The 27,813-nt window shown below is 41.0% G+C and overlaps 2 protein-coding genes across 14 annotated transcripts in view; both read right to left on the bottom strand.

Moving 5' to 3' along the window:
• Positions 1 to 14,719, bottom strand: part of brca2 (BRCA2 DNA repair associated) — a 15,854-nt gene extending 1,135 nt beyond the window's left edge. The window contains exons 1-25 of one of the 3 annotated variants that reach the window (XM_031297395.2): positions 14,541 to 14,719; positions 14,122 to 14,220; positions 12,776 to 13,000; positions 12,488 to 12,551; positions 12,114 to 12,166; positions 11,990 to 12,018; positions 11,765 to 11,870; positions 11,628 to 11,683; positions 10,927 to 11,017; positions 10,123 to 10,773; positions 5,708 to 10,027; positions 5,301 to 5,399; positions 5,134 to 5,203; positions 4,578 to 5,047; positions 4,296 to 4,486; positions 3,997 to 4,184; positions 3,328 to 3,498; positions 2,572 to 2,944; positions 2,328 to 2,483; positions 2,087 to 2,234; positions 1,904 to 2,013; positions 1,614 to 1,812; positions 1,332 to 1,498; positions 1,077 to 1,215; positions 1 to 200 (exon numbers count right to left, since the gene is read on the bottom strand). The exon at positions 1 to 200 is cut by the window's left edge and continues 57 nt beyond it. In XM_031297395.2, coding sequence (XP_031153255.2) covers positions 1 to 200; positions 1,077 to 1,215; positions 1,332 to 1,498; positions 1,614 to 1,812; positions 1,904 to 2,013; positions 2,087 to 2,234; positions 2,328 to 2,483; positions 2,572 to 2,944; positions 3,328 to 3,498; positions 3,997 to 4,184; positions 4,296 to 4,486; positions 4,578 to 5,047; positions 5,134 to 5,203; positions 5,301 to 5,399; positions 5,708 to 10,027; positions 10,123 to 10,773; positions 10,927 to 11,017; positions 11,628 to 11,683; positions 11,765 to 11,870; positions 11,990 to 12,018; positions 12,114 to 12,166; positions 12,488 to 12,551; positions 12,776 to 13,000; positions 14,122 to 14,176 — 8,331 coding nt within the window. In that variant the 5' untranslated portion in view covers positions 14,177 to 14,220; positions 14,541 to 14,719. Of the gene's footprint in view, positions 201 to 1,076; positions 1,216 to 1,331; positions 1,499 to 1,613; positions 1,813 to 1,903; positions 2,014 to 2,086; positions 2,235 to 2,327; positions 2,484 to 2,571; positions 2,945 to 3,327; positions 3,499 to 3,996; positions 4,185 to 4,295; positions 4,487 to 4,577; positions 5,048 to 5,133; positions 5,204 to 5,300; positions 5,400 to 5,707; positions 10,028 to 10,122; positions 10,774 to 10,926; positions 11,018 to 11,627; positions 11,684 to 11,764; positions 11,871 to 11,989; positions 12,019 to 12,113; positions 12,167 to 12,487; positions 12,552 to 12,766; positions 13,001 to 14,121; positions 14,221 to 14,540 lie in introns of those variants that run through there. The other 2 variants (XM_031297394.2, XM_036001333.1) reach the window with 2 other exon arrangements.
• Positions 14,720 to 15,584: 865 nt separating this feature from the next.
• frya (furry homolog a (Drosophila)) overlaps positions 15,585 to 27,813 on the bottom strand; it is a 68,349-nt gene continuing 56,120 nt past the window's right edge. For 5 of the 11 annotated variants that reach the window (XM_036001198.1, XM_036001193.1, XM_031297386.2 and 2 more), the window contains exons 45-63: positions 27,643 to 27,740; positions 27,390 to 27,560; positions 27,117 to 27,257; positions 26,403 to 26,582; positions 25,430 to 25,594; positions 25,197 to 25,271; positions 24,911 to 25,081; positions 24,551 to 24,559; positions 22,915 to 23,115; positions 21,088 to 21,231; positions 20,105 to 20,268; positions 19,817 to 20,024; positions 19,326 to 19,475; positions 19,133 to 19,231; positions 18,951 to 19,034; positions 17,838 to 17,855; positions 17,459 to 17,569; positions 17,150 to 17,355; positions 15,585 to 17,060 (exon numbers count right to left, since the gene is read on the bottom strand). In XM_036001198.1, the coding sequence (XP_035857091.1) occupies positions 16,802 to 17,060; positions 17,150 to 17,355; positions 17,459 to 17,569; positions 17,838 to 17,855; positions 18,951 to 19,034; positions 19,133 to 19,231; positions 19,326 to 19,475; positions 19,817 to 20,024; positions 20,105 to 20,268; positions 21,088 to 21,231; positions 22,915 to 23,115; positions 24,551 to 24,559; positions 24,911 to 25,081; positions 25,197 to 25,271; positions 25,430 to 25,594; positions 26,403 to 26,582; positions 27,117 to 27,257; positions 27,390 to 27,560; positions 27,643 to 27,740 (2,654 nt within the window). In that variant the 3' untranslated portion in view covers positions 15,585 to 16,801. The remainder of the gene's footprint in view (positions 17,061 to 17,149; positions 17,356 to 17,458; positions 17,570 to 17,837; positions 17,856 to 18,950; positions 19,035 to 19,132; positions 19,232 to 19,325; positions 19,476 to 19,816; positions 20,025 to 20,104; positions 20,269 to 21,087; positions 21,232 to 22,914; positions 23,116 to 24,550; positions 24,560 to 24,910; positions 25,082 to 25,196; positions 25,272 to 25,429; positions 25,595 to 26,402; positions 26,583 to 27,116; positions 27,258 to 27,389; positions 27,561 to 27,642; positions 27,741 to 27,813) is intronic. The other 6 variants (XM_031297392.2, XM_036001195.1, XM_036001194.1 and 3 more) reach the window with 4 other exon arrangements.

Here is a 27,813-nt window from a genome sequence, read left to right on the forward strand (position 1 = left end):
TGTTGAGAAGAGGGTCAGATCTCCAGCGTACACAACAGGAGTGGGAGATGTGGACTGACCTCTCAGCTGCAGGTTGCTCAGAGCCAAGAGGACATGTGGTTTTACCAAATCATCTAAGCCAGCCTGAGCCAAGCTGCTAAAACAGCGCACTTTGACAAAGTTCAGTTTCCCATCGGTCAAATAAAATGCAGGAGAGAAACCTGTGTTCAAAAGCACAAACAATCATTACCATAACATTTTACCGTAACAATACAGTTACTGCAGAAACAGTTAAAGTGTTCATATTATGCTCATTTTCAGGTTCATACTTGTATTTAGAGGTTATATCAGAATAGGTTTACATGGTTTAATTTTCAAAAAACACCATATTTATGTTGTACTGCACATTGCTGCAGCTCCTCTTTTCACCCTGTGTGTTGAGCTCTCTGTTTTAGCTACAGAGTGAGACCTCTCACTTCTGTTCCATCTTTGTTGGGAGTCGCACATGCTCAGTACCTAGGTAAGGACTACTAGCCAGTCAGAAGCAGAGTATGAGTGTACCTGGGTAAGGACTACTAGCCAGTCAGAAGCAGAGTATCAGGGCGTGCCCTGACAGTAGCTAGGTAAGGACTACTAGCCAGTCAGAAGCAGAGTATAAGGGCGTGCCCTGACAGTACCTAGGTAAGGACTACTAGCCAGTCAGAAGCAGAGTATAAGGGCGTGCCCTGACAGTACCTAGGTAAGGACTACTAGCCAGTCAGAAGCCGAGTATGAGGGCGTGCCCTGACAGTACCTAGGTAAGGACTACTAGCCAGTCAGAAGCAGAGTATGAGGGTGTGCCATGCTAGCAGCTAGGCGAGCATTATAACGTGTGTTCCAAAGTGACCACGTTTGTCTCTGAAGTAAAGGCTGGACTACAATAGAGCTGTTTGGAGCAGTTTGTGAACAGTGTTTTCTGTCCCTTTGGGGTGGACTTTGGGCTTTTTCACTTTGTAAACCTATAACATGAACAAAAAAGATATATAACACAATAAAGGAAAGGGGAAAAGAAAAAAAAAACCATAATATGAGTACTTTAAGAAAAAAGATGCTCTTACCCTGCCCATCTACGATACTGATGACATATCCTGTGAGATCAATTTCTCCACACAGCGGCTGGAATTCTGGGTTTTGAAGATCCACAAAACAGGAAGAGACCCTCGGTTGAAAATGTGTGGCTAACAATTCCTGAGAAGCCTGAATGATAAAACAAATATAAGGTATTATAAATCATCAATCTGACTTCATCAATAATGGATCTACAACTCCATACGCCCACTGAGTGTGCTCAAGATAGTTGGTTTCTACAGTACCTGTAGGTCCTGAAACTGGGATTTCTTTGTCCCAGTCAGCTGAACTGTTGTGCTACAACCATGTTTCTTTCCATCCGAAGTGGTGAGGTTATAGACTTTGTATCGACAGCCTTCCTTCACTAAAGACTGAAGCTCCGAGGAAGGTCGCCAAAGATTCAACTGGTAAACTTAAAAAAAGAAATAAAAAAACGTTATTTGAAATCAGTATTTGAAAACATAATATAATATCCATTAAAAGTAACCATAGTACATGTAAAATGAATTTAAAAGATAAAGACACACCACTGCCTGGTTGGTCCATGGAGTCAGCAACGCAGAGTCTCCACACAGGTGTAACCTCTCGCTTGGGACAGATACCTTCGCTGTCCTCTGCACTTTCTAAAGCTCTCCGGTAGCGATCCTGCAGAACAGCCTGCTTCTTCTCCATCAGAGAACACCGGTAGGCACGCAGAGTCTCCAACTGCTCTTCACTCAAATGAGCCTTGGACATGCAAGTGAAATAGACGTGCAATTCAAACTTTATTCATAAGAGAAATGAGGTAAACGATTCTGTAAAGCAAATTTCTTATCACCTCGAGGTAAGCTGGGTCATTCCCCACTGCTTCATAGAGCTCCTCTCCATCTTGAAGATTTGAAATCTCCTGACGGGTGATTGTCCGTCTTCTATGTTGAGGTTTATTACCTGAAAATTACAATTTTGTTAAAAGGTATTCCATTTTAACCTGTACCTAACATGCTGAAAACAAGATTTCTACCTTTGTCCTCCTTTTCAAATTCCGCTTGAATCTTGGCGTATAGGATCTCCATAGCTTTTTGTTTGATGCTGTTGTATCGTCTCGCCTCCTTCTCTTCTGCGCGAACAGAACGGAACACTACGCCTCCGTCTGGTTTCCTCTCCATCCACTGGAAAATGTGACAAGCATTCAGTCAAAAGAGATCATAACATCAACTTCCAGGAGTAACAGAAACAATATAACAATGCAAGACTAAACACACCTGGATGGGGTAGCTTCTCAGAATTATAATGTCCACACATCCTACTGGTCCTCCGCTGCTGTACAAACAGGAGACAGGAAGCAGGAATGGCCGTGGATCCCTGTGAAATCCCAGCTTAGCATCCCATCGTGTAGGTCTGCTGCTATTGGCGCAAATCTAAACACAAACAATTAGTTAGCCGAGTTGTTACTTAGTTGTCTTGTGGAAAGATAGAATAACTTGAGCCCTCGTCCCCTTTAATTACCTTTAACATGAGAGATTCAGGTGCCTCCAGAGGGGAGCAAGCATCTTGAGATCCCACCAGCTGAGCTCCATGGATGATCAACTTCCCACCGACAGCCACTCGACCTTTGTTAAGCATGGCAGTCAAAGGTTCATCCAGCTGGGCTTTAATGGTGTACCATCCATCTGTCAGCCAGACAACTGCAGACGGGTTTTCAACCTTGGTATCAGCACCTTGTGGAGTCTTAGTGTCATTGAAACTCTGTCTGTTTGGGGACTGGCCCCTGGAGACGACCCCGCATACACAGAGGACCAGGGTTTTGGCTGATGTGTCATCCTTTTCCATGATCTTTCTTAGAGCCGGCCTGCGGCTGTGGTCCACCTCTACATCATATCTGATTCACATAAAAATATGAAAATAAATGCTAAATAAAATTACATTTAAAACGTAAACAGATGTTTTATTTCACGTAAACTACAGTGCAAGTTTAATTAAAATATATGTTGTGTAATACATTCACTGTGCCTGATATAATTAGCCAAAAAGCGTAATTCATTAGTAAACTTTATATATATATATTTCTGCTCATTTCTTTTGACTAAATGCTATAAAGTGAACAAAGTGGCAGCGGGCGATGTGTAATACAATAGTTGGTTCAGGAATATATTTATACACATTTTGCAACAAGATGCGTGTGGTCGTCTTGTTAAGCGCATGATGAAATTAAGTTCAACAACAGGAAAACATTGAACTAAAATAAGCTAGAATCTTACGTACCTGTACTTGAGTTGTAGGAGGACCTGCTCTGGGGTGAGACAGAGGCTGCCCATTGTTTCTGGAAATGATCTTTCCATGGAGGCCTGCTTCCATACAATCCATCGGTAGTGATTGTACACCCACGCCTCACTGATCAGTTTAGGGTCCACACCTGGGGTGTCACATAATGCTCTGTGGACAGTGTAGAACAACATGATATTCAGTACAGTCAGCCTGCATTTGCAGATACCAAGATACACCTGGTTTCTCAAACACTATAACAGGTTCAACATTACAAAGCCTGATTTAAACTAAATTAAATAATACCAGGGTTGCAACTAACGATTATTTTCATAGACGATTAATCTGTTGATTATTTTCACGATTAATTGATGAGTTGTTGGTCTATAAAATGTCAGAAAATGGTGAATAACGTGGATCAGTGTTTCCCAAAAGCCCAAGAAGACGTCCTCAAATGTCTTGTTTTGTCCACAACTCAAAGATATTCAGTTTACTGTCACAAAGGAGAGAAGAAACTAGAACATATTCACATTTAACAAGCTGGAATCAAAGAATTTTTACCTTTGTCTTAAAAAATTACTCAAACCAATAAATCGATTATCAAAATAGTTAGCGATTAATTTAAAAGTTGACAACTAATCGATTAATTTTTGCAGCTCTAAATAATACCTATGAAACTCTTCTTTCCCTGCAGTCCCATCATTGCTGGGGATCAGTAATCCTCCATCAGCAAGCTGAACACCACCGCCGTCTATAAAGGCTTCCTGTTTGAGGAACTGCTGTAAATTGAAGCGAAAAGATTCGGCCGTCTCACTGGTGATCTCATACACATGCTGATGAACTCCACGTCCATACAGCTGAAAAACAAAAACAAGAACAAGAACATGTCAAAAAGACGTTTACGTGACAGTGATCTCATTTTTAACCGAATACAACAAAGTTGACTGACAAACCAGTTCTGGCCTTGCCTGTTTTTGGGTGTATCTTGCAGGAGGCTTTCCATTTACTGCAGCTTTTAATGGTATCCTCGGCAATCCGGAGGTTTTGGTTAGGAACAAACTTCCCGGCAAAGGTCGAATGGTCTGGCGCTTCTTTTTCCTGATCCTCATGTCTTGCATATCTCGTGCCAGCTCTACATTATGAAGATCCTGAAACATGTCTGTAGACCATAAACACATAATTATTTGACCTATGTAATGCCGAGTATTGACAGCGTATCATACTGACTTCACCCAAAAAGGTTAGTGCACCTTGGCTTGTGGACACTGTGTCCTCCACAGGTGAGGCCTCTGCAGCAGAGTCCTCGGATCCACAGATAACAGGAAAGTTTTGATTATTTAGCAGATTATCATTTGCAGTGTCAGCCGAGGCCACCGTCTGAATGTCTTCTTTGCTTTTATTACCAGTTACATCTGTGTTGCTTTGTGTTTTTTTAGTGGGCGGTACATAAGTGTTGCTGTTAAAGGGTGTTTCCTCTTGGGGTTTAGAGGAGCTCTCTTGGACAACAGTTATTTGCTTTTTGAATGGAGGAACAAATGAAGTGGGTGTTTTTGTGTTGTCCTTAAGCACTGTATTCTTGTGACTCTGTGTCTTTGCATCCTTGAGGAATGGAGGAACAAACACCGGCATCTTGGAATGTGCTGATCTGCGGTCTTCTGGGGTTGACTGTTGTGTTGGTTTTGTCTTTTGCAAGGTGGGTTCCACATAATTCTTTCCATTCCTGTTAGACAACAAAATACATTACAAGGAGCTGATAACATGCGTCAGCCTTTTGAAAACATGGCCAACAATTCACAGGCAACTTACCTGTGTGGTCTCGTGATGTTTGGATGGAGAGAGACGCTGTACTTGAAAACCCTCCTGTCTTTCATTATATCTTAATAAAGAAAAAACATTTTTAAAACAAGTTATTTAATTTAAAATACAAATACAATGTATTATTTTGCTAACTTGTTACAGTGCTGGTGATTTACCATTTGGAAAACTTTTTTCCGGATGGAAGGTTGAACCTCTTGGGCCATCGACAGTTCTGTCGAATTCTTCCAGTAATCTTCTTTTCAGGGGAGGCTGACCTAGAATATTCCAAAAAACAGTAAGGCAACCGTTAATCGCCATGCTTGTAACAGATAAGAGTCACAGCTTAAGGTTAGTAACATACAAGCATTTAGTTAGTCAAAATAATGGTTTATTTGCAATAGGGAAACAATCTTTTTAACTTAGAATATCCAGTGAAGCTAAATTGGTCAAGATGTTGGCCTACGTAATAATATTGTTCTTCAAATAATTCTGATTCAAAACAATCTGAAAACTGAAACAATCTGTGCATTAACAAAAAACACATTATACTATTACATTCCTGAGTAGTAACACAAGCACTTACCAGTCATATCTGGGTCCTCGGCTGATCTTTTCCCAGTTCCTTTTTGTTCCTCTACAGATCTGTAGCTGGATTTTGGGTTTTCTTGCAGTGGCGCATTTTCTAAAGTCATTGAGAGACTTTGGCCAGCTAGACTTTCATCCTCTAACAAAGCTTTAGTGCAGTCCAGAGCTTCCTGGGCGAAAAACCTCTGCTGGGTTTCAGTGCAGCCACTTAGGTTAAGTGACTGAAAGTTTACAACTGAAGAATCTTGTGGCCTTTTGACATTCGATCCCTCGCTGCTGCTTGTCTGATTTATTTCACAGTCCAGCACACTTGACATTTCCTCTTCAGGGCTGAGATTACAATTCAAAGTTCTTTTCACATCTTTCACTTTTGATAGATCTGACTTATGGGTGTTATGTGGGCTTGTTGAGTATGAGTTTGAATGACACTCTCCATCGGCCAATTCTTCCAAAAGGTTTTTTGCTTTCAACAGATTTTTCTGTGACACATGGACTTTTGCCCCCCCTGCAGTTGTGAAACCACAATGCTTTTTCTCTGTATTGTCAGCATTGTCTTGTTTCTTGTCACTGTTCCTTATGTCTGGAACAGCTGGGATCTCTGCACTCAAGCTGATGTCACTGAAGAGAGCTTTTGCCTTCTGGTGGGCCTCAGATGAAAACGCTACAGGCTTACCACTGGCTGCAAGAAATCCACTATTCCTGGGTGGTGGACCAGGGACTGCCATCTTGGAATGTGTTGGTTTTACACAGATTTTATCCTCAACTTTATCACATTCACTTAAGAGAGTTTTTGCTTTCTTGAGAGCTGCAGATGAAATTGTAACTCCTTTGCCACTGGCCATCTGAAATCCACCGTTCCGTGTTGGGAAGATGTCTTCTTTGTGTTTCAGTTGTTTGTTTGTGTCCTCAAATGTAGCACTTTCATTCAATAGAGACTTTGCTTTTGTCATTGCATCATCTGAAACCGATACTTTCTTCCCACTGGCAGTAGCGAACCCACCACCTTTGCTCAATTCATTGTTGGCTGAGGAACCAATAGATGTTGTGCACAACCGGAGAGAAAGTGGCTCTGTCATCAAAGTTGGGTTTCCATGTAAAGAAGGTGCTTTGGTAGAATCCAATGTGTTCTTAACAACACCTTTGTGAATCTCCACATCATCAGGCTGCAGCATCTTTTCATGGTTTACAACTAATCCCATGTTCACATTTTCTAACTCAGTGCGCCCACCTCCAGGATTTTCAGAAATGTTTACGGACACCTCGTTTTTAAATTTTGAAAGGTTTTTCTTCCCAATGCCACTTCCACTCACAGATGCTATACTTTTCTCATGTTTTACTGACATAGCATCGTTATCATCCATAATGTCACAGTCCTTGAAGAAAGCATCTGCTTCTTGCATTGCTTTTGCTGAAAATGAACCATCATCAAATTCTTCCAAAAGGTTTTTTGCTTTCAACAGATTTTTCTGTGACACATGGACTTTTGCCCCGCCTGCAGTTGTGAAACCACAATGCTTTTTCTCTGTATTGTCAGCATTGTCTTGTTTCTTGTCACTGTTCCTTGTGTCTGGAACAGCTGGGATCTCTGCACTCAAACTGATGTCACTGAAGAGAGCTTTTGCCTTCTGGAGGGCCTCAGATGAAAATGCTACTGGCTTACCACTGGCTGCAAGAAATCCACTATTCCTGGGTGGTGGACCAGGCATTGCCATCTTGGAATGTGTTGGTTTTACACAGATTTTATCCTCAACTTTATCACATTCACTTAAAAGAGTTTTTGCTTTCTTGAGAGCTGCAGATGAAATGGCCACTCGTTTGCCACTGGCCATCTGAAAGCTACCATTCTTAGATGGTGGAACCTGAATTTGATTGTTGAGATGGCCTGTTCTTAAAGCGTCTCCTTTTTGTTTTGGTTGTTTGTTTGCATCATCAATTGTATGCATTTCATTCAAAAGATGCTCTGCTTTTTTCATTGCATCAGCTGACGTAGATACTTTCTCCCCACTGGCTAAACAAAATCCACCACCATTGCTCAATTCACTGATGGCAGAGGGGCCAATACTCTTTGATGTTGTGCATGAGAGAGATGAATGTGCCTTTGCAGTCGAAGAAGGGTTTTCACGGAAAGAGGCTGCATTTGTTAAAGCCAGTGTACTCTTGACACCAAAATTGTGACTGTCCACATTATGGCGTGCAGCTGGACCAGCATTCCCATTTTCAAACTCATTGATTGGTTCTTCAGAAAGGTTTTCTTTTATCCCTTGAACATGTTTACCTTTTGGAAGGGTTTCCTTAAGACTGACACTTCCAGGCAAGGGTATGCTCTTTTTAGGTTTTACTGACATGCCGGCATTACCGCTGACAACATCACAGTTTCTGAAGAAAGCATCTTCCTCTTGCATAGATTTCGCTGAAATAGAAATCCCTTTCCCATTGGCGATCTGGAACCCCCTTTGACGCGTGGTTGTGTCCGTTACGCTGTTTTTCAAAGTTTTCATAGCATCTTCATCTCTGCGTGGTTTTCTGTCGGAACAGACAGACTCCATCGTGTTGGAAAAACAGCTCTGAACCCTTTCTCCGGTATCACCTGTGAATTTCGAATTATCCTTTTTACAATGCAAAAGGTCACCAGTGTGATTATCCACACTGTGCTTAGGCGTTGTTTTAGCATCAGTTTTGCTATTTTGTTTGTCAGGTGGGTTTTGACTCGTCACAAGATTCTCCTCTAAATCTGCAAACAAAGCTCTAGCTTTGCTCAGACACTTTTTTGAAACTTTCAAAACATTTCCTCCTGCAGTCTTAAATCCCACACCACCAAGCATTAAAGGATTTTTGTTCTCTAGCTGGCTTGTTTTAGTCTGCCCATGTCTGTTAAGATTTTTGGGTTCAGCTGACAGAATACTGCTACGGTCTTCAGAGATGTGCTTTGAAGAGAAAGACACCTCTTCAGGAGAGGAATTCTCTTTTTTCATTGCACTCGACAATGACAGACCTGCGGATTTACTTGTGACGTTGGATGTTTCACAGTTTGGTTTACCATCTGAAACTAAGGCCATTTTGTCATGCATCACAGTTACTGCCAGGTGCTTTTCAGCTTCTGAACTAAAACTGTCATCAAAATCTATACCTGAAAGAAAATCTGGGTCAAGTTCTCTGTCAACTTCTTTGGGCGTGGTGCCATTATCTTGACAGTGTTGTTTCAGCTTTGCGGTTTTAAACTGTGTAAATTCAAACTGGCTGTCTGCTTCTTCCAAGAGAGTGCACAGCTCAGTCACATCAGCTTTTTGTGAAGCTGTTAACTGGCAACTGATATCCGCATTTTTTTCACTTGAAGAAAGTGGTTGGTTTGAGTTAGTGGTTGGATTTTTCACTGATCCATCACTCATGCTCATTTCATCTTCAGTATCATGTGCACATTTGGTAGGCCGGTCACTTAAAGTCATTTCTTCCTCAGTCTCTTCTAAGAGACGTTTGGCTCTCTCCAGGTTGGCTGAGGAAATGTGTATACCCTTATGTGAAGCTGTTTTGAATCCTGATGTATGGACGGAAGGAAGATCAACTGTTTTCTCTGGCAGACTGCCATGAACTTGACCATTAAGTAGAACGCAATTGTTATCAACAGTTCCTTTTGCATTGCTGGGTAGTTGTGTTGATGTTCTCTCAATGTGCAACTCACTCTCTCTGCCGGGGCCCACTGTCTGGCATTCCTTGACTGCACTGGACAGTTTGCCATGCATTTCAGCTTCTGGTAAAATATCATCCAAATGTGCTTCTCCGTTTCCGTTATTTGTAGATGTGAAAGGAGTGGTCCTGTGGATATCAGTCTTAAAGCCAGTCCACTGTTGACTTTGACCATTGATCTCTGAGCTGGGAAGAACAAATGATGATGCAGTCACGTGAGTGCTATCTACAACAGCTGACTGGAATCCACTGTCACTTATCGTGCCCTCATTGATGGGGTTATTTTGATTAGTGGTAGAAACATGTCTTCTGTTACTGATGGCATCACAGTCATGAAGGTTCGCTTGCACTGCTTTCTTCTTAGCTTGTTTCAAGGCTGACAGACAAGCTGATGGAGAGAAGCCATTTTGAGGAGTATCCTCTGCTATTCTACTCAGTTTGATGGGGTCTGACATTTGACTGAAGTCTTGAGCAAAATCTTTGCAAAGCTGCGACATGTCCAGATCCTGGACTTTTGCTTGTACAGAGGGAGGTAGATTGTCTTCGGTGAGATTTTTTTGCACCTCATTCTTCCCATTCCTGCAACAGTCTGCTTCACCTGGGGATTTCCTCAACTGCTTCACATTAACTTCTTGTCCTGAAATAAACAAAGGATCAGTTTAGTCATTGTAGAAAAGGGTTTTGAATGTATCACAGCATTTTTACACTTTACATGCATGAGAAATGTATTACCAGAGAAGTCAGAGTCCATCTTCCGAGACGGCGTTTCTTTTCCTTGAACCTGCGTTTTTGAAGTCTTAACAGTGTAAACAAATGTTCTCTTTTTCTTAGTGAATCCAGAGTCTGTGAGTTTCATAGGTGGCCTGACTAGCTGGCCAGGGTCACTCCGCAGTTGTTCTGTTAAAATCTTGTTTTCCACTTGTTTAACAGGATTATTATCATGGCAAGAAGTATCCACAGTACAACGTGAAATTTCAGATAAACTCAACGGAGACCACTGGGTGATTCCAATCTCTCCAGTTTCCACCGGTGGGGGTGAGGGAAGCCTGCCAGGCGCCTGATCAGCTGTTCTCTGTTCACTGGATGCAGCGCTGCTTGTTGGTGAGGTGTCCGCAGAGCTGCAGTCATGTTCTTTTGTCAGGATGATTTGCTTTCTTTTGATTCTGTCAGTTTTCACTTTTCTCAATGCTGAACTACTGTTGGTGAAAAATATAGAGAGAACATTTTCAGCTCCATCAAGAACACTTGCTACAGTTCTGGGTATATCTCCATCCTCAATAGCATCTGGTAGCGTCTGTTTCCAAACAGCGTCACGCTGATTCAGTGAACTCTGGGGGGAGTCGTGGGACTCTGGATTCTGACCAGGCTCAGGGGAAACAACACCTGTTGATTACAGACCAGCAATCAGTATCATTTTGCATTTTGCATCTAAAAGCTTGGGCAACACAAATAAGATAATCTGTTGCAATGCATAGTCTTGTAATTTATATTCAGAGCCACTGCACCATCTTGGATAATTGCAATTGTACACTGTACCTTGGTGAACATTAGATATGTCATTCTTGTTGGGTGACACGACTCCGACTCTGGATGCATTTGAAAGAGAAGGGAAAAGCTTCCGTACCAACTGAGAAAGACAAGATAGAAAAACTGAGATTCAGAAGTATTTTAAATGCCACACCTGCTTATTTACTGTAAGCCCGCTGTCTTATAATATTTCATTGGAAAAATCCCAAATTGCCTTTTCATGCCAGGTGGTTGAAGGCAGTGTGGCGCTTATATGCAGGTATGTAGGGTCCCATGAAAAAGTTGTATCCTGTACATGTCATTACTTGTTTTAAATAAACAAATACATTGTAATTCCTATGGTTCATTATTTTACATTTTCAATGTATGGTAGGCAGTTGTATGTCTGTGTATGCTATAATGAAGTTTTTTTCTGTGCGTGTATATGATGGGATACTTTTGTAGGTAACTTGGGAGATTAAATTAGGAGTTATAAAAAAAACTAAAATCAATGTTCACATCTTCTGCCTTATTTTCTTCCTCTTGAGTCCTCATCTATTGACATTTCATATAGTTTGAGGTGAAGAATTTGTGGTGTCAATATATTTTACTATATCTTTTACAGATCTTATAATGGAGAAGAAGCAGAACATCTTTAACTCTTATTTCTACATTCTACAAATTGGGAGAGAAATATGTGTATGTATGTTTGGGCTGGACGGAATACTCACAACAACATTTTTTTCGTCAGAAAGACTCACTGGACAGGGACTCTCATCTGTTTTAGCTATTAAAATGAGAAGACAATTATTTCACAAATCACTTATAAAGATATGTTTTAAAACAACCAATTGTGTCATTTGCTTACATAAAATCAGGGTGGATGGTGGTGGAGTATTCAGAGAACTGGTCCAAGACATATCAGACTGAAGCTGTGCTCCGAGACTTTCAGATACATGCTTGGAATAGCTGACCTGTATCATTCAAAAAGTATATGAAAAGGGGAAACCTTAATGTAATCCATTACTCCACATTCACATACTGGCATTTGCTGAAAGGAAGATAACATCACTGTTAGATTTAATACACTTACTGGGGATTTTTGTGTGGTATGAAGCAGATCTGTACAGGTGGCAAACGCAAACAAATTAACCAGTGTTGATTCAATCTTTTGTCAAATGTAATTTAAACAGACATGCAGATATGCTATAGCTCACCAAAACTGTCCTGACAATGAGGGTGGAAACCTCCATATTTTGCACCTCGGACCCTATAAAAGAACATGATAGACATCTAAAACTGCCAACAGCAGTGACAATACAAGTAACTTTGGAAAAAATACCTTTAAAGTAATTCCATAAACACTGAATTAACAATGTATGGTGATGTATTTAAGTTTTAAACGTACGAGTCTTTTCTCAAAGAACAATTCTTTACCATCAAGAGTTGAATATAAAATCTATATTCGTTCCTTTCTCGCTTTTAACTGAACAGCCCTTTAGAATGCCTACAAACACTGAAATAAGAACTATGCAAAAACAAATTTGGAATATTTAATAAACGTATAGTTTTTCTTTCAAACAGCACTCACCCGTCTTTTGACATCCGAAACAAATATGGACTTTGTGTTGCTGTCCATGGCGAGGTTTCTTTTTCTAGGCCGTACCACAGAGAAACATTATTTTTAAATGCATCAAAAAAGCTTTTCAATGCAAACACAAGTCGGTTAGTACAATTTACAACAATGAATTTAAAATGTCCAATACAGACATTCATATTCCTGTTTAGAAAAAGTTCATGCAATGTGCTAGAAAAATGTATTTAGATTACTGCATAAATACATAAACGGTCAACTTTAATAATACATTACCTTGTTCACCAGTGAACGACTGCTCATCCTCAGTTTCAGGAGACACAACTCGCCGTTGTCTAAAAACTTTGGGGGTTGAAAACAGCTGACTTTCTACTGCAGTTCTGTCAAAGGGCGTTTTAAAATGTCCCTCTTGGTTGGCACACAGGTCATCTTGATCAGAGACATTTCCCTCGCTAGTGAATGTCTGAGCTGTCAGTGCCTCAAACCAGTCAGGGTCCAGGGGTCCCAGCTCTAAATTGGGACATTAAAAAGGATTATTAGAATAGTAATGACTACTCAACCTCCACACACACAATGTTTTGTCGTTTGTGATTGCACACAAAGTACCATTTTCTGATTATGCAGCTGGATTTAAAGGGTAGGACACAATATCAGGAACAGCTGGTAATGCATTACAACAGTCCTGCATCATGAACCATCCAGGACCTGTACTGGTACAGGGTCAGAAAAAGGGGAGCAAAAATCTCTGCAGACCCCTCACATCCTGGTCACAAACTGTTGACCCTCCTTCCCTCTGGTAGGAGATACAGGGCACTGTTCGCCAAAACCAGCCGACACAGAGACAGCTTCTTTCCCCAAGCAGTCACTCTGTTGAACACTCAGAAATAACCCCCCCCCCCCTACACTGAACAAAGTCAATCAACACTGTTCTGCTCATCTACCTCATGTACAGTATCTCACAAAAGTGAGTACACCCCTCACATTTTAGTAAATATTTCATTATATCTTTTAATGGGACAACACTGAAGAAATTACACTTTGCTACAATGTAAAGTATTACGTGTACATTTTGTATAACAGCGTAAATGTGCTGTCCCCTCAAAATAACTCAACACACAGCCATTAATGTCTAAACCGCTGGCAACTAAAGTGAGTACACCCCTATGTTAGATTCCCATAGAGGCAGGCAGATTTTGATTTTTTAAGGCCAGTTATTTCATGGATCCAGGATACTATGCATCCTGATAAAGTTCCCTTGGCCTTTGGAATTAAATGGTTGATGGTTAGCCTAATAGCTGGTTTGATTTTCATTAAGAGATGATTTTATGGAAAGTACCCCATGCTTCCCTCTCTTCAATTGCTACTGTATGTTTTTTGTAAATTTGTCAATTCTAGTGCAGTGTTATACCGTATACTTAACAGTATTTTCTTATATTTCTTACTGTGATTTCTGTTTTTATTCTTTATATGTTAAGTGAGTGTTGACAGCAAAGATTAGCCGGAGTCAAATTTCTTGTTTGTCTAGCTACGCAAACCTGGCCAATAAAGCTGATTCTGATTCTGAACAATCTTTGTGCAGAGTATAATGTTAAGTTATTGCGACAAAGACAGAGACACAACTGTTGTCTTACCTTTCCAGATTTCATCTTTGTATGTGTCGTACATGTTTTTGGAGGGTAAATCCATTCCTGTTGATTTATGTAATCCCTAAAGTTTGTTATGTGGCACACCTGAAAAAGACAAAGTTTTCAACATGACATCAGTTAAAAATCTGACTCTTATCTCACTTGATAAGCTGAATGATAGCCTAGCGTTAGCTGCTAACCAACTGCACTAGCTTACGTTAACGTTAGGTAACTGAATAGTAAAACTCCTTATGACAAATTGTCGAGAAAGTAACGTTAGCTAACGTTTGTTTCACAGCCCTAACACATTAAACATTAAACATTACATTGACTGCTAACGTTAAGGTTACCCATTCACACACAAAAAAAACACTGGGACGGAAAAAGTAGATTTAACCTTTGAAGTTAATGTTATTCTAACTTACCATGGTAAGTGTACGAGAGTGTTGACTTTCATGTCGTGATGAAACTCGTGACAAAATGTTGACGCCAAATAATTAAAACCACGATGATAGAGAAGTTTTAATAAGAGTCAAACATAGTAATCATCCTGTTTGCTCCTGCTTCGAAAACAAACCTCGCGCACCGGAACTCCGGAAGTCCGACTTCAAAATAAGAGTCCTGTGGAGACGGTTGTATCTTCTAAATATGGAGTCTATGCCTCTAAATAACTGAATGTCCACAGAATCAAACACGTTGGAAAGCTTTACTCAGTTGTTTGGTATGGCATTTCACATACGCTCACATTAACCTAACTATAGTATAAGAGGCATGGGCATAGGACATGGGTCAGAAAACATGCACTCTACCTTAACACGGTGTATGATCGCCCCCTATAGGACCGTTCATTATTAACGAAACCACATCCACGTTATTCCACATCAGTATAAACCACAGACTGTAAGAGTCATTGGTATAAACAAGGTAAGGACCTATAGTTTATTATACAGTCTATCATGGGAAGGAGTCATCAACATAATAATAATGAATAATAATATGTCCTTATTCTCAACAGGTAACTATCATCAATATTACTTTATAATACATGTCTGTATCCATAGGTAAGTATTTCTAGTAACTTAACGTTAACAGGTTTCAAAAGCTAGGATACCACAGAGACTACAGTTCAGTTTAGTTCATTTTTACATTCAAGGATAGGGGACTTATTACATCAATATTAGGATGACTCTGTAACGGGGCAATTATGGTCGAATATGTCACATTCTTTCAATAACAGACGAATAATATTAAAAGGTCTGGGTACATTCATTCCCTAGCTCCTAAGCTTCCGGCTGTATACCCTCAACCTTCTCCATCATGAGAATTGGCAGAGCCGGATGTCATGCTTCCTCTTTCTGTCAGGGGTCTTCTCAAAGCTTCATCTGACAGGTAGAGCTTATAAGCACCATAGTTCCCAAGTTTATAAAAAATAAAACAACAGTAACATCACACAAATCCCAAAATGAAACCATAGTTACCAAATGTTTTATTTTTATTGTTACATTAGTATGCAGAACACCAAAGAACAGTACATTGCAAAGGCAGCAGTATTTACAAGGCGAGAGGCTACACACACCGTTCTTGTGGAAGCTTTACAAATATGTAGCTATCTTTCACTCTACATGCAACTCAAATTGTAAATTCATAAAAATACAATCTTATGAGTCTGAGCAAAGCCCCCATTGCACTATGTACAATTATTCAGTTAAAATAGTTTCTGTTTTTGTCCATAAGCATTACTATTACACTTTATAGTACATAGAATTTGCAAGCTTGGCAGGTTGAAAGATGAAACAAAATATTTCTTTTTTATAAATCTAGTCTGATAAATGCATGTTTTTCTAATGCAAATAATATTAAATAATTTACCTAATTGCTAAAAGCTGCACAGTTAAAAAGGAACAGGAAGATGTTTTAAGTAACGGGTAACTCACACATCAGCATGTAGTGTAGGTTTGGGAGACATTACAGTAGTTTTGCAGCATGTCGAAGTAGTTAAATGTGAACAATTTCTGTAAATCAGTATCCATAATTCCATCCGTGATGGTCGTCAGGTTTATATCGCACACTCGAGCACCCACACACAACACGCACACACACACACACACACACACACACACACACACACACACACACACACACACACACACACAACTCTAACCAAGTAATGAAGCCTCCCTTTTTCTGTACAAACAATGTTCATGTTTTCCAATGCTATGATATTCAAATACATTCTTTCAGGATACAGTAAAGTTCTTCCACTTCATTGTGGGATTGCACATTTTCCCTTGACAATTAAAACAACATAACTGAAAGAGAATTTCTTAGCTTTGGTATGTCATTTGTTAAATGTAAGAGTTGTTGACCTCAGTAGCAAGTGGTCGCTTTGTGACAATTTTTATAGTTAGTGCAATAAAAGCCTAAGTTTCTTTGCAACAGCAAAGTCTCTCATCTTTAAAAAAACAACAACAACAACAACAGTATTGCTGCACATCTGAAGATCTGACTTTATGTCATTCTGATGTGCTGAGAGCAAGAAGAGGAAAGGGGGTTTGGTTATTCCCAGGAGAGAGCAGAGTGCCTGTTAACCACTGAGATGATAGCAGCAGCCCCAGACAGGACCAGAGGCGAGGCATGGGACAGGGTGCTGTGCAGGAAACGGGTGTCACACACTGCCAGACCACCATCAAAGAGTCGAGCCTGAAACCCTGGAGTCTGGTAGGAAAGCTGTGATGGCTCGGTAGCCGTGGGCTCGTCGGATCATGTCCCGAATCTCCCCGTTAAGTTCCATCAACTTAACGGAGATTTCTGTCAGGTCCTGTTTGGAGCCCACCAGAGCAAAAGTTCCTGTCTGACCCAAGGTTTGATGTCTGAAGGAGATGTTGAGTAAAGTCTGGACTTCATCCTCGGAGGGGCTGCCAAAGATGTCGTTAGGCCACAATGTTCTGCAATGAAAAAACTAAATGTTATTCGTCTGACTGGAGGCATATTTTGACCCTTTTGTACAGAAAAACAAGCCTTTTTATTTTCTCACCTGCACTCACGAATGTACCGGATGGCTGTGGGAAACTCGCTGTTCTTCAGACACTCGAGGATGGCCTGCACAGCAGTCTCAGAGGAGCTGAAGGTGGGCTCTGAGAAGGAGCTCTCACGGGCAGCAATCTCATCATTCGTGACCGAGGCTGCTGCTACTCTCAGGTTGCTCTTCAGCTCATTTAGCTCTCTGGACATATTTGTCAGCTAAAGGTTAAGAGGGATTATTATTATTAAACAGGGACATGGATTAGATGGTGGGTGTCATGGTTCCAAAAAGACAGGACAAGCAAATGCATGATGTATCTACCTCGGGAATAGAGCTTATTACATGGACCAGTTCAATCAGCTTACAGTAGGACTGAAAAAGCAGCAACAGCTGAAAGTGGAGTTTGTAGAGTCTGTGACAGAGCTCCAGTTGCTGAAAGGAAGAGAGAAGTGGTTGTTAGCAAAAGGCCATTTCAGTGGGCTAGGTTTCTCCTTCTATACTTGATCAGGTACAGTTCTGCATTTGGTGGATAATAAACTCACATACAACTACTGTAGAATGTACTTGTAAATATATGTCAGACCTGCTGTAGTTATACAGAAGACTTTACAAGTGCTGAAAATGGGGTTACAGTAGGCCAAAGTTGTGCTTTAAAAAAAAAAGAACATTGAAAACAACAAAGAGGAACTTTCCAACTTACAGCCAGAGATTCCATTTGCTACAAAGCAAGCATGTTACAGGACAGACAAGAAGTAGGGAAAACAGAATCAAAAGAAGGGCATGCAACTCCTTATTATTTCCATTTGAAAGTGGGTGAGAAGTATTAGCACACATTTTTATTGGCATGCAGGTGGTCGCCATGAATTAAAGGTTCCCTGTGGAGTTTTTGACCTCTAGCAGCGCTATGGAGGTGTTTAGCAACGAGTGGCTCCACGTTTTGTTTGTCCTGTGCACGTGCAAAATTACGTACATGGTGACGCGATACACAACATAGTCCCGCTGATGGTGTCAAATTATTCTACTGATCTGCAGGTGGCGGTAACACACCAAGATATGCTGCAATGTGCCAAGAAAGACAGGGAAGAAAAAGACTACAAGCTAGTAAACAATGCTGGATTTAAAATATTTTGCAAATGCTTAATGAGTAAGAAAATGCACTCGACATGTTTGTTAGAGCAGGATGCACACAATGAGTTTTGGTGAGTAACACTGAATGTATCCATAACTTTCGTTTGTTAACAAGAAAACTCCACAGGGCACCTTTAATCAAAAAGCCAAGTGAAAAAGCCAAGCAAAGTAACAATTTGGCCTGTTAATTAGCACAAATGCACTCACTTTGGTGGGAATCTCTTAGCTATTAAGTACCAACTTTTAGCAGCAAAACTTTCCATTTTGCTGTTTCCTTTCCTCAGTTGTGAAGTGAGCGTAATTGTTTACTGCTAGATCAAGTGCAACTTAAGAGAACTTGCTCCCATGCCCAGCAGAGTTAAAAAATGATCACAATGCACATTGGAATGAGATAATCAATGTGATGTGCGGCAACTCAAGGTTGTCAGGAACTTGACATTTACATAGAAAAATAGAGGTAACACTCACAGAGCTACAGTATCACACAGTAATCGTAATGCAGAGAATACAGTATGAAAAGTCAGTTGAAGTGGAATCTTTAGTATTTCCAGTCATTTTTGTAATTCCATTCTTACAGAAACAGCATCAATTTTCCTTAAAATCATACATTTTTAAATTATCATTTGAAATGATAGCATGTCAGAGTTATAGCTCATATTCCTAAAAAGGTATGGTTTTACTATACCTTTTCCTCATGCTCTGCTGGTTGACATGTTATCACAGTGCCCCCAGCACTCCTGGGAAAGGTGGCCTTACAGTTGTGCAACCACTGTTGGTAACAGAGACAACAGAATCACAACTTAAACAACTCAGTGACAACATACAGGTAACATTCAGACTGGAAGGCATAATAGTGAATGTCCTTACAGTCAGAGCTGCCTCCTTTCTGTTGTTGTACGTATCAAGATACTCTTGAAGTTCCAATACGCTGAATTTCATTTTTTCCAGGAATCCATTGGACATAATCTGAAAAAATAGAGTTTTGCTGTTGACTTTGTTCAACTACCAAAGTTACTACCAAAAGTATTTGAAACCGGAAAAAAAATCTCAGGTTACTCACGGTGTCCGCATCAATAAATAGCGTTGGGCACTCTGAGCATGATGTCAGCATCTGAGAAGACCTCAAAAGCTTTGATCCCAATCCTCTCAGGCCATCACCGAGGTAACTCACAGCGTCACAGGTCAAGGAACAAAATTTGGTCTGGATATTCTGCAAAGCAAGAAAAACAGACTGTCTGTGATACTGTCAAAGCCAGCCCTACATCATTTAAGGCACTTCCATTCTGTCATTATTTCTGAAATTCTCCATCGTCAGCTTTGGTCAGTGAAGTGAACAACATCTGGTTAATGAATCCCTGAAGATTTCCGAGCTGAAAGCATCTACAGAGTGCCCTCTATTTGTAATTAATCAGACCTCTTCTGAAAGGAAGCCTAAAGATTAATCAGCCAATAACTAATCCTGTTACCCTTTCACTTTAATTATTCAGTTTGACCAGGCACACGGTAAATGGAATTTAGGTGTATGCTGGCTACAATGCCGTGGTGTAATACCTGAAACAGTGAAGAAAACACATGAAAAGTGTAGACTGCACAGGATCCATCGGAGTCGGACACAAGCTGGTTGATGTGACTTCGCCAAGCCTCCTCTGCATCATCGCATACCACTGGTTGGAAAGCTGCCAGGATGGCGGAGAAGAAGGGTGACGGTGGCGGTGAGGATCGGGACTCCAGCATGTCGTCTCTCTCCTCCTCGGCAAGACTGAGTGGACATAAAGCCATGTTATTAATGGCATTGTCATCTAACTTTATTCATTATAGAGAGAAGTTGGGAGTAGGTACCCGGGTAAGAAGCTGTCAAGGTCCAGTTCTCCTTTGTCATCAATGTGAACCATGTCCATTGTCAAACTGTCACCACAGTGAAATTCCAGGGGTATGTCACTGATGGAGAGAGAGGGGTCGTCCTCGTGGACGTTGGTGTCTTCCTCTTCTTGTGACACATCGTGCTAAAGGAACACAGGGAGGACACATGCTTTCTCAGCAACTGGCAAAATGAACTAGTTATGAACAAATACTGAAATGGCATGCATAAAGGTTATTATTAACTGACATGTGTTCCCTCTGTTATACTTCATTATTAAACAGATACGTTTGTGGGTAAAATGGATACACTAACCTTGGCGTGGGACCCTACGGACACTCCTTGTGGTGTTTTCTTTTATTTTTTCTTTAAATTTAGTGTGCATAAATTGTGCCAATTAAATAGATATACTTTTTTTTTTTAATTCAGCCAGCATCGTGGCCCTGCACACTCATGTTTTGGGACAGGCAATGTGTAAACCTTTCTTGACCTCCCACATGCCAAGAGTTTTTAGTTGTTGCTTAGAGCCATCCACACAGAAGCAATAGGTATACACATTGCCTTAAACAGACAAACACAGAAGGAAAAAGATTGTTTTTCTATTGCTGGCTACAACCCCCTAACACTGCCACAATTAAAATAAGGCACAAACTAGCCCATAGCCCAAAGCGTTATAGATTGCCTGCTTATAGGTTTTAGTTCATTCTCCTTTAGCATGCACCGACTGAAATATCAAGAAAAGACCGGCTCATGCAGAGCATGAAGAGAGGAAATGTAGAAAAGTCACAACGCCACATAATAATACTTAACATAGACTGAACCCAAAGCACCTAAAACATCCAAGACACAAGAAAAGATGCAACAGAATAGCTTATTTGGCAAAATTAGTGAAGAACTCTAGTATGGAATTGTGATAGGAGTTAGTAGTTCCCAGTATCTCAGACACTCTGAAGCCCTTATTCACCCGCTGCTTCGAGTCCTCTGGCTGTTGGACCTCGAAACTAGGATTTTTGGTGTTCAGGGGAGTTGAATCAGCTGAAGTTGTATTGAAAAATGCAGAGGACGAGTCCCTGTTACTGTTCTCTGCTGTTGTAGAGAGGCTGACCATCTGCAAGAGAGACAAAGCATGACATTTTCTCTAAATAGCACGTGCCATTTTTCAATAAACATAAACAAATTTCAGAAACACTGAAAACAAGGAGGGGTCAAAACAGTGGATTGAAAACTAACACTGCAAATTCTACAACATTCCTGAATTAGCTGTCAGCAATGGCAGACCAATCAGGAACAGGAGAGGAGGGGGACGACCGCTGTGTGGACACACGGGCTTTCCATCTGCCACCACAGTTTCTACAAACTTTAGCTAATACTGAAAGAGGACCAGTGGTCATGGAATAACAGAGAGAGGATGCAAACAAGACAATAGATGATGCAAAAGTTTAAAGCTCTGCTAGCAGCCCCTGGACACTAGTGATGGCCAAATGAAGCTTGGTGAACTATTTTCTTTATTTTCTGAGCCCACTAGATGGCGCACTCTTGGTTTTAAGAGAAAGGCCTAATGCATGTTTTACAGTAGCCGCAGCCGTCAAAATGACGTAGATCTTGCCGGCACGCCCGGATTTATAGCGCGCCAGCAGAGGTCACGCACCACTCTTTTTTTTTCAGTGGCGCGCGACAAAGCGGAAACAGGAAGCATGAACGAGCTCCTGGGCAACGTGATGCCAGGACTCTCAGAGTGACTGCAAGTCTCTCTTGTAAACTGGATTAAGATGAGTTCTTTTATGGCGAATGAAAGGCTTGATCCGACGAAGCAAATCGAAGCATTGACGTCAATGCTGCTGCCAGTTCTGCCGTTGTTTACCTTTTTCTTCTTCTTCTAGTCCGTAGAAAGAGCAAAGTCGGTAGCCTTTGCTCATTAGCGCCACCTCTGTTCAGGAGAAGACTGCAACTAGTGTCACGGCCACCAGCGCGGGTATAAATAGTTACGCCGATTCCATGACATCACATTTGCGCGCGCCAGCTGAGCTGCGGTTACTGTAAAACACGCTTAAGGCATTGCAATTCAGTGTATTCTCACCCCTTTGTTAAACAGAGAGCGCCATCTAGTGGGCTCAAAATAAAGACCATGCTTCACGAAGCTTCACTTGGCCATCACTACTGGTGTTCATTAAACCCTACAATTTGTGTTGGATTAACAAACAGCATGGGGAAAATTTTGCTATTTGTAGAGCTTTTCAAATTTGGTCCTGTGGTCGACACTAGAGGAGAAGCTACATGATCATTCATGATCAGCAAATTAAATTTTGAGATATCTTGTGTGCAAAGTTGGCAATAACCTGAGGGTGGCACAAGAGGAAAGCACATGGAGGCTCCAAGATGAAAATAACTTCTATAACTATCCTCTGAATGCCCTAAGTAAATGTCATCTGCCAATTGGATTTAATTCATGTTTTGTTAGGAATATGGTTGAAATCAATATCATACTACTGATAACAGGTTTCTGCAGGGTTCATCAAGTTTAATGTAAGATTTATTTATAATGATGTTTTTAATACCACACAGAATGCAATTTAATGTAGTTTTACAATCCTACCTTCACAACAAAATGATTGAGCAGCCGTTAGTTAGCGAATTACCTCTCAAAATGAATTTTAATACATTCTGAGCTAATTTCAAGATGTTTCAAGACCTGCAGATACCCTGTGACAAGGATCATTTTCCTGATGCTTCAACAGCTTTTCCTCGTCATTATGACATTTATTTATTGGTATACAAACAAAGGTGAACTTACAAGCTGTGAGTGGGAGAGTATCTGGCTGGCCATGAGGAAATCTTCTTCAGACGACTCGTCTGAGTCTTCATGGGTGATCTTGCTGAGGCTGGGCATGCTGCTGGACAGCTGGCTCTCCTCCAGGGGCTGCAGGTCACTCCGGTCCAGACTGTCCATGGAGCGTCTACGAACACCCCAGTTGAAGTTGTCTATAGTCTCTCCCTGCAACAGAGAATGGCTTTGAGTTACCAAGTACCAAGAAGTAAACACAAACACATGCACGCACACACACACACACACACACACACACACACACACACACACACACACACACACACATACCGTATACACACATTCACACAACCATGCAGTGCAGGTTCAGGGAGGGGGCAGTCTCTGAGGGAGTTTCCCCTCTTATAGCTAAGAATAGAAGGAATACTGGAGCTTTACACAGTGTTGTGAGCTTGTTACAGAGTTTCCTCAAACTACAACCAAAAACCAAGATGATAAAACTGGCAGACAAATGTGGGTTAGGGGCTTGGGTTTTAACCCTTTGAGTGTGACTGCATCTTGCTTAAAATGCAGAGTGACTTTTCAACAAGACATTACTCTGGAGATGCCAGCCAACTTTCACATTCCACCAAAGCTCCACATCAACGGATCAAACAAGGGAGACTTCCTGTGGCGATTAGCCTAATGCTTGAGAGAAAGCAAAGGCTTTGATTTTGACATTTGTGATCAAAAACAAAGTTTGCATGTGGTCAGACAACTTTAATCCCACCTTATCAGGCCATGCAACTAACTTATAAAAAACTGTCTGTGGTGCACTTTTGTAGACCAAAGCGGTTGTTTTAGTTTTCAGTCTGTGTGAAATGTTAGCAGGCACAGAGGGAACAGCTGACACTGTGTTCCAGGATACAATGTCTGCAGCTTTAGATATGCAGAGATTGCATCAATTTGCCGAAAATGCCAAGATGTTACTGTGGTTTTTAGCTTGACTCCAAAAGCGAGATATTCACAATTGAACACTGCAACATGATGTTAAATTTAACCAGTTAAAGCAACAATGTTATTGGTGTAAACAATGGAAACACCAATGTGTAGATCATCAGCATTTGGGCCTCAGTGTAATTTGACAGAACTGACTCGAGCAAGGTTGGGACATACAACTGTGTGCACACAAAGATATTATTTGTTTATCGAGTAAAAAAAAAGAATTAAAGATTAAACTCCAATAAAGGTCAGCTGTGTGTACAATATTAAAACTAATACTTGTTTTCTCTTCACAACCAGACAAAATATATGTAATAAACACTGTTAAAATCCCCTGAAGGTACAATTACTCATCAGCTAATAAATCAGTAATCCAGGTGAAAGACACCTTATGTTGGCATGCATGTCACTGGTGACTATCAGACTACTAGTCCTATGTAATGTGTATGAGAAATATGCTAAACGTACTGTGTTTCTAATACTCAGGAGTTGAGTGGATTGATGTTTTACACTACATGAACGTTGCAGAATCGGTTTTGAAAATGACACGCCATGCAACCACATTTGATACGCTTTGCCATCAGTGTCGCAGGCCACTTAATTATCGGCACAAGCAAACTATAAAAGAACACAGCAAGGACAATCTGAATATGACTAAACTTACCTGTAGCTCCTAGATAGCACAGACAGAAAAAAAACAGAAAAAAGAAACCCCATTACACAGAGCAGGCAGACCTGACCCAGTACAGTATACGTAAGAGTGCTCAGTCATGTTTTTCTTACTGTAGTTTTTTTAAATATTTTTTTTAAGATTATTGCTTTTGGCATTTTTGGCCTTTATTTGATAGGACAGCTTAGACATGCTGCTGCAGCGGGGACTGAGCCTCTGTACCAGGTGAGCTACCCAGGCGACCCTTTGTCTTTACAAGGTTGACTATGTCCATCAAATGTGTGAGGAGGTGAGAAGGAGGATAAATCCTTTTCTTTACCACTGTTATTAAACGTTTGAAGTCCTGGGACTCACCTCTCCATCTTCAAGCTCCACATCCAGGAAGTCAAAGTCTCTAAAGACTCTGAACTGCTGCTCTGAGGTGGTGTCATCCGTGTTGTCTGGCTCTCGGGTCCCATCATCGGAGGACACCAGGCTAGGCTGGTGCTCCATGAGGTCCAGCTCCCCACAGCTGGAGAAGATCACCTACACAGAGACACAAAGAGACACACAAGAACAATGGTTAATGGGTTATTTTTTTGAATGCATGACAATAAAAAACTGGCCAGCAAGTGCACTGCTAAAATGAAGTGTATCTTACTGAAGGATTTTTTGTGAGCCCCACTTCTTGTCCACACAAAGACAATACATTCACCAGTTTTTCCCGTGTTCTTTTCTGCAGAGAAAATGGAAATACACAAAGATACAGATACAGATCAAATTATAATGCTAGGTGTAAATGGGGTAATATTGTGTTAAACAGGCACCAAATGCAGCTCCTCACCCTTCATATTATGAGCATAATTCTAAGAAGGAATGGGAGGAAGTGCTTACCTGTGAAGACTGAGGCCTCTTCCAGCTGACCGGCACCAGGACGTTGTTAGAAGCGGATCCAGAGGAGGTAGAGGAGGTGCTGCGGGTCACTGCTGCGGTCCTGCTCTTCACATCTTGGCCTGGAGAACGCTGCAGGTCATCATAACGCCGACCAATCACCGGTGTCTGACAGCGCGGACACAAACAAACAGACATGTGCAGACAGAAACGTCGATGAGTCAGGGAAAGTTTGAAAAAGTAAAGCCCCTCTCTGTTTAGTCAATCCGTGACTCAGGCTCCATAGCAGCTCCTGTTTCTTCTGGACTTTGATCGTTCCAAAATGACCGCAAAGTGATCAATGTTTTTAACATAACTGGCATTTATCTTTTATCAATGTTCACAGTATTTATTCCACTTGGCATTTCGAATGCGTGAAGTATTTGTGGTAAAACAAACTTACTTTTCCTCTGCTTTATCCCTCAGTGTAAAAGTATCTGGGTATTTCAAGAAATATCAGTGGTTGTCCAGTGTGTCTCAAGTTTAAATACACACACTGTTGGCTATCCAGTAAAACTCACTGATTCACATACAAAGGACGGCAGCAAAGAGCTGACATCATTTCCTGCCATTCATGGACTACACAAATAGCTCCCTGTTCAGTTCCCACACATCAGCCACTCCGTCTGTATCTTTACAGTAACATTCTTTCCACTTTTCAGCACTGCACTGCTCGGCAAATTGTGTTTACCTTTCAAGCTTTCAAGCTAATCTCAAGGGGTTTGGTCAAAAAGAAATATCGGCATTAAGGAAGGGGAAGAAATGCTTCCTTTCCAAAAAGCTTAAAAAGATTCCACACAACCTCAATAAGCACCACACCCTGGAAAATACAGGAAAAAATACAGGAGAAAACATACAAGCATTAAGGTCTCCTAAAGCGACAGGGGCTTTCAAACCAAGAACACGGTAAAAAAGAAAGTCAGAGAAAGAGTCTAACCTCTGATATGTCAAAGTGGAAATTCAGCGTTTTCCCAGGCAAGGCCTTGGAGGAGCGGTCCCATACGCGGCTGATGTCCTCGTAGGAGAGGTCACTGTGTGGGGATGAAGGCTGCACCAAACTGGCTGATCGAGAAACCACCAGCTTCAGGATATTCAACGCTTCCCCCCAATGGACAGTCTAGAGTCAACACAGACATACAGTACACACACCAATTCACCCGTACATGCAGACAAAACCCAACACAACCACATGTTTAGAAAGAAACAACCACAAATGTCTTTCTGTGTGTTTCTATTTTTGTTCTGGCAGTTGGCTTACAGTAGGAAGCTAAAGGAAAATGGATTCAGCATGAGAATAAGCAGAGGCCTAGCCTGCAGCAGAAGGGCAGACTGTTTATTGTTTGGGTGTGTCTACAAATTTACTGCGCTGACACAAGAGTTTTTTCCCATGAACACTTACAAAAGGAACAGGGAACACGAGTCTCTTACTCTGAGCACGATGCCTAAAGGTTTCCAATGATCACATCTGATGTAGGGGGATCTGAATGTTTCACTTTCCGAGCACGTCTAACTCATAAAGTAAAAGTTACCACAGAAATATCCTAAAAATATAAACTAAAAATGACTAAAAAAGGCATACAGGTGCCACACATTTAAACAAATGATCTGCAGTAGGACACATCATCTGTGTTAATGTTCTATTTGAACTCACCTGGACAAATTTCTCAATTGTCTTGAGCACCTCCATGTTAAAGGGTTTGGCTTGAATTCCACTCAGGTCCATGTGACTGAGGAGGCTGTAGATGATTTGTAAAAGGGTCTGCTGCATACTAGGGAGACCCTTCTCCAACAGCTGTTACAACAGAATGAAATGCCATTCATTCATTTAGCATCTTTTAAGAAGCTGTAATAATAATAATCATTACTGTACAACTCTTTTACTGCTGCTCAGCAAATAAAAGATCAGCTGCATGGCTGCACGAACCTCTGCCATGTAAGTGACCAGGTTGAGGGTGATATCCGAGAAAGCTTCGTGAAGATATCGACACACCACATTGACCCAAGAGAAGCAGTCTCGTGTGTAGGCGTGCGTTTTATACAGAGTCATGACATGAGCAAGGTTGGAGAGCTTGGCGTTCTTCTCCTCAAGGCATACCTACACACAGAAAGTGCATTAACTTAAAATGTATTAGTATCTTTGAGCGAAAATGAGGAAAGAAACATTTATAAAGCCAAACCTGGGCTATCTTCTCAGCAACATCTTGACAGAACTGCGTGGGGCCATCAAAGTTCTGCACGAGATGCGGGAGCAGGCAGAGAACATTCAAGGGAAAACCTAATGGATGAAACAGACAAATTCACCCAATATTTCATATGAAAAATAGAAAATATTCACTTTGAAAAATCAT

Source organism: Sander lucioperca, chromosome 5 (assembly GCF_008315115.2).
Source record: "Sander lucioperca isolate FBNREF2018 chromosome 5, SLUC_FBN_1.2, whole genome shotgun sequence".
NCBI lineage: Eukaryota > Metazoa > Chordata > Actinopteri > Perciformes > Percidae > Sander > Sander lucioperca.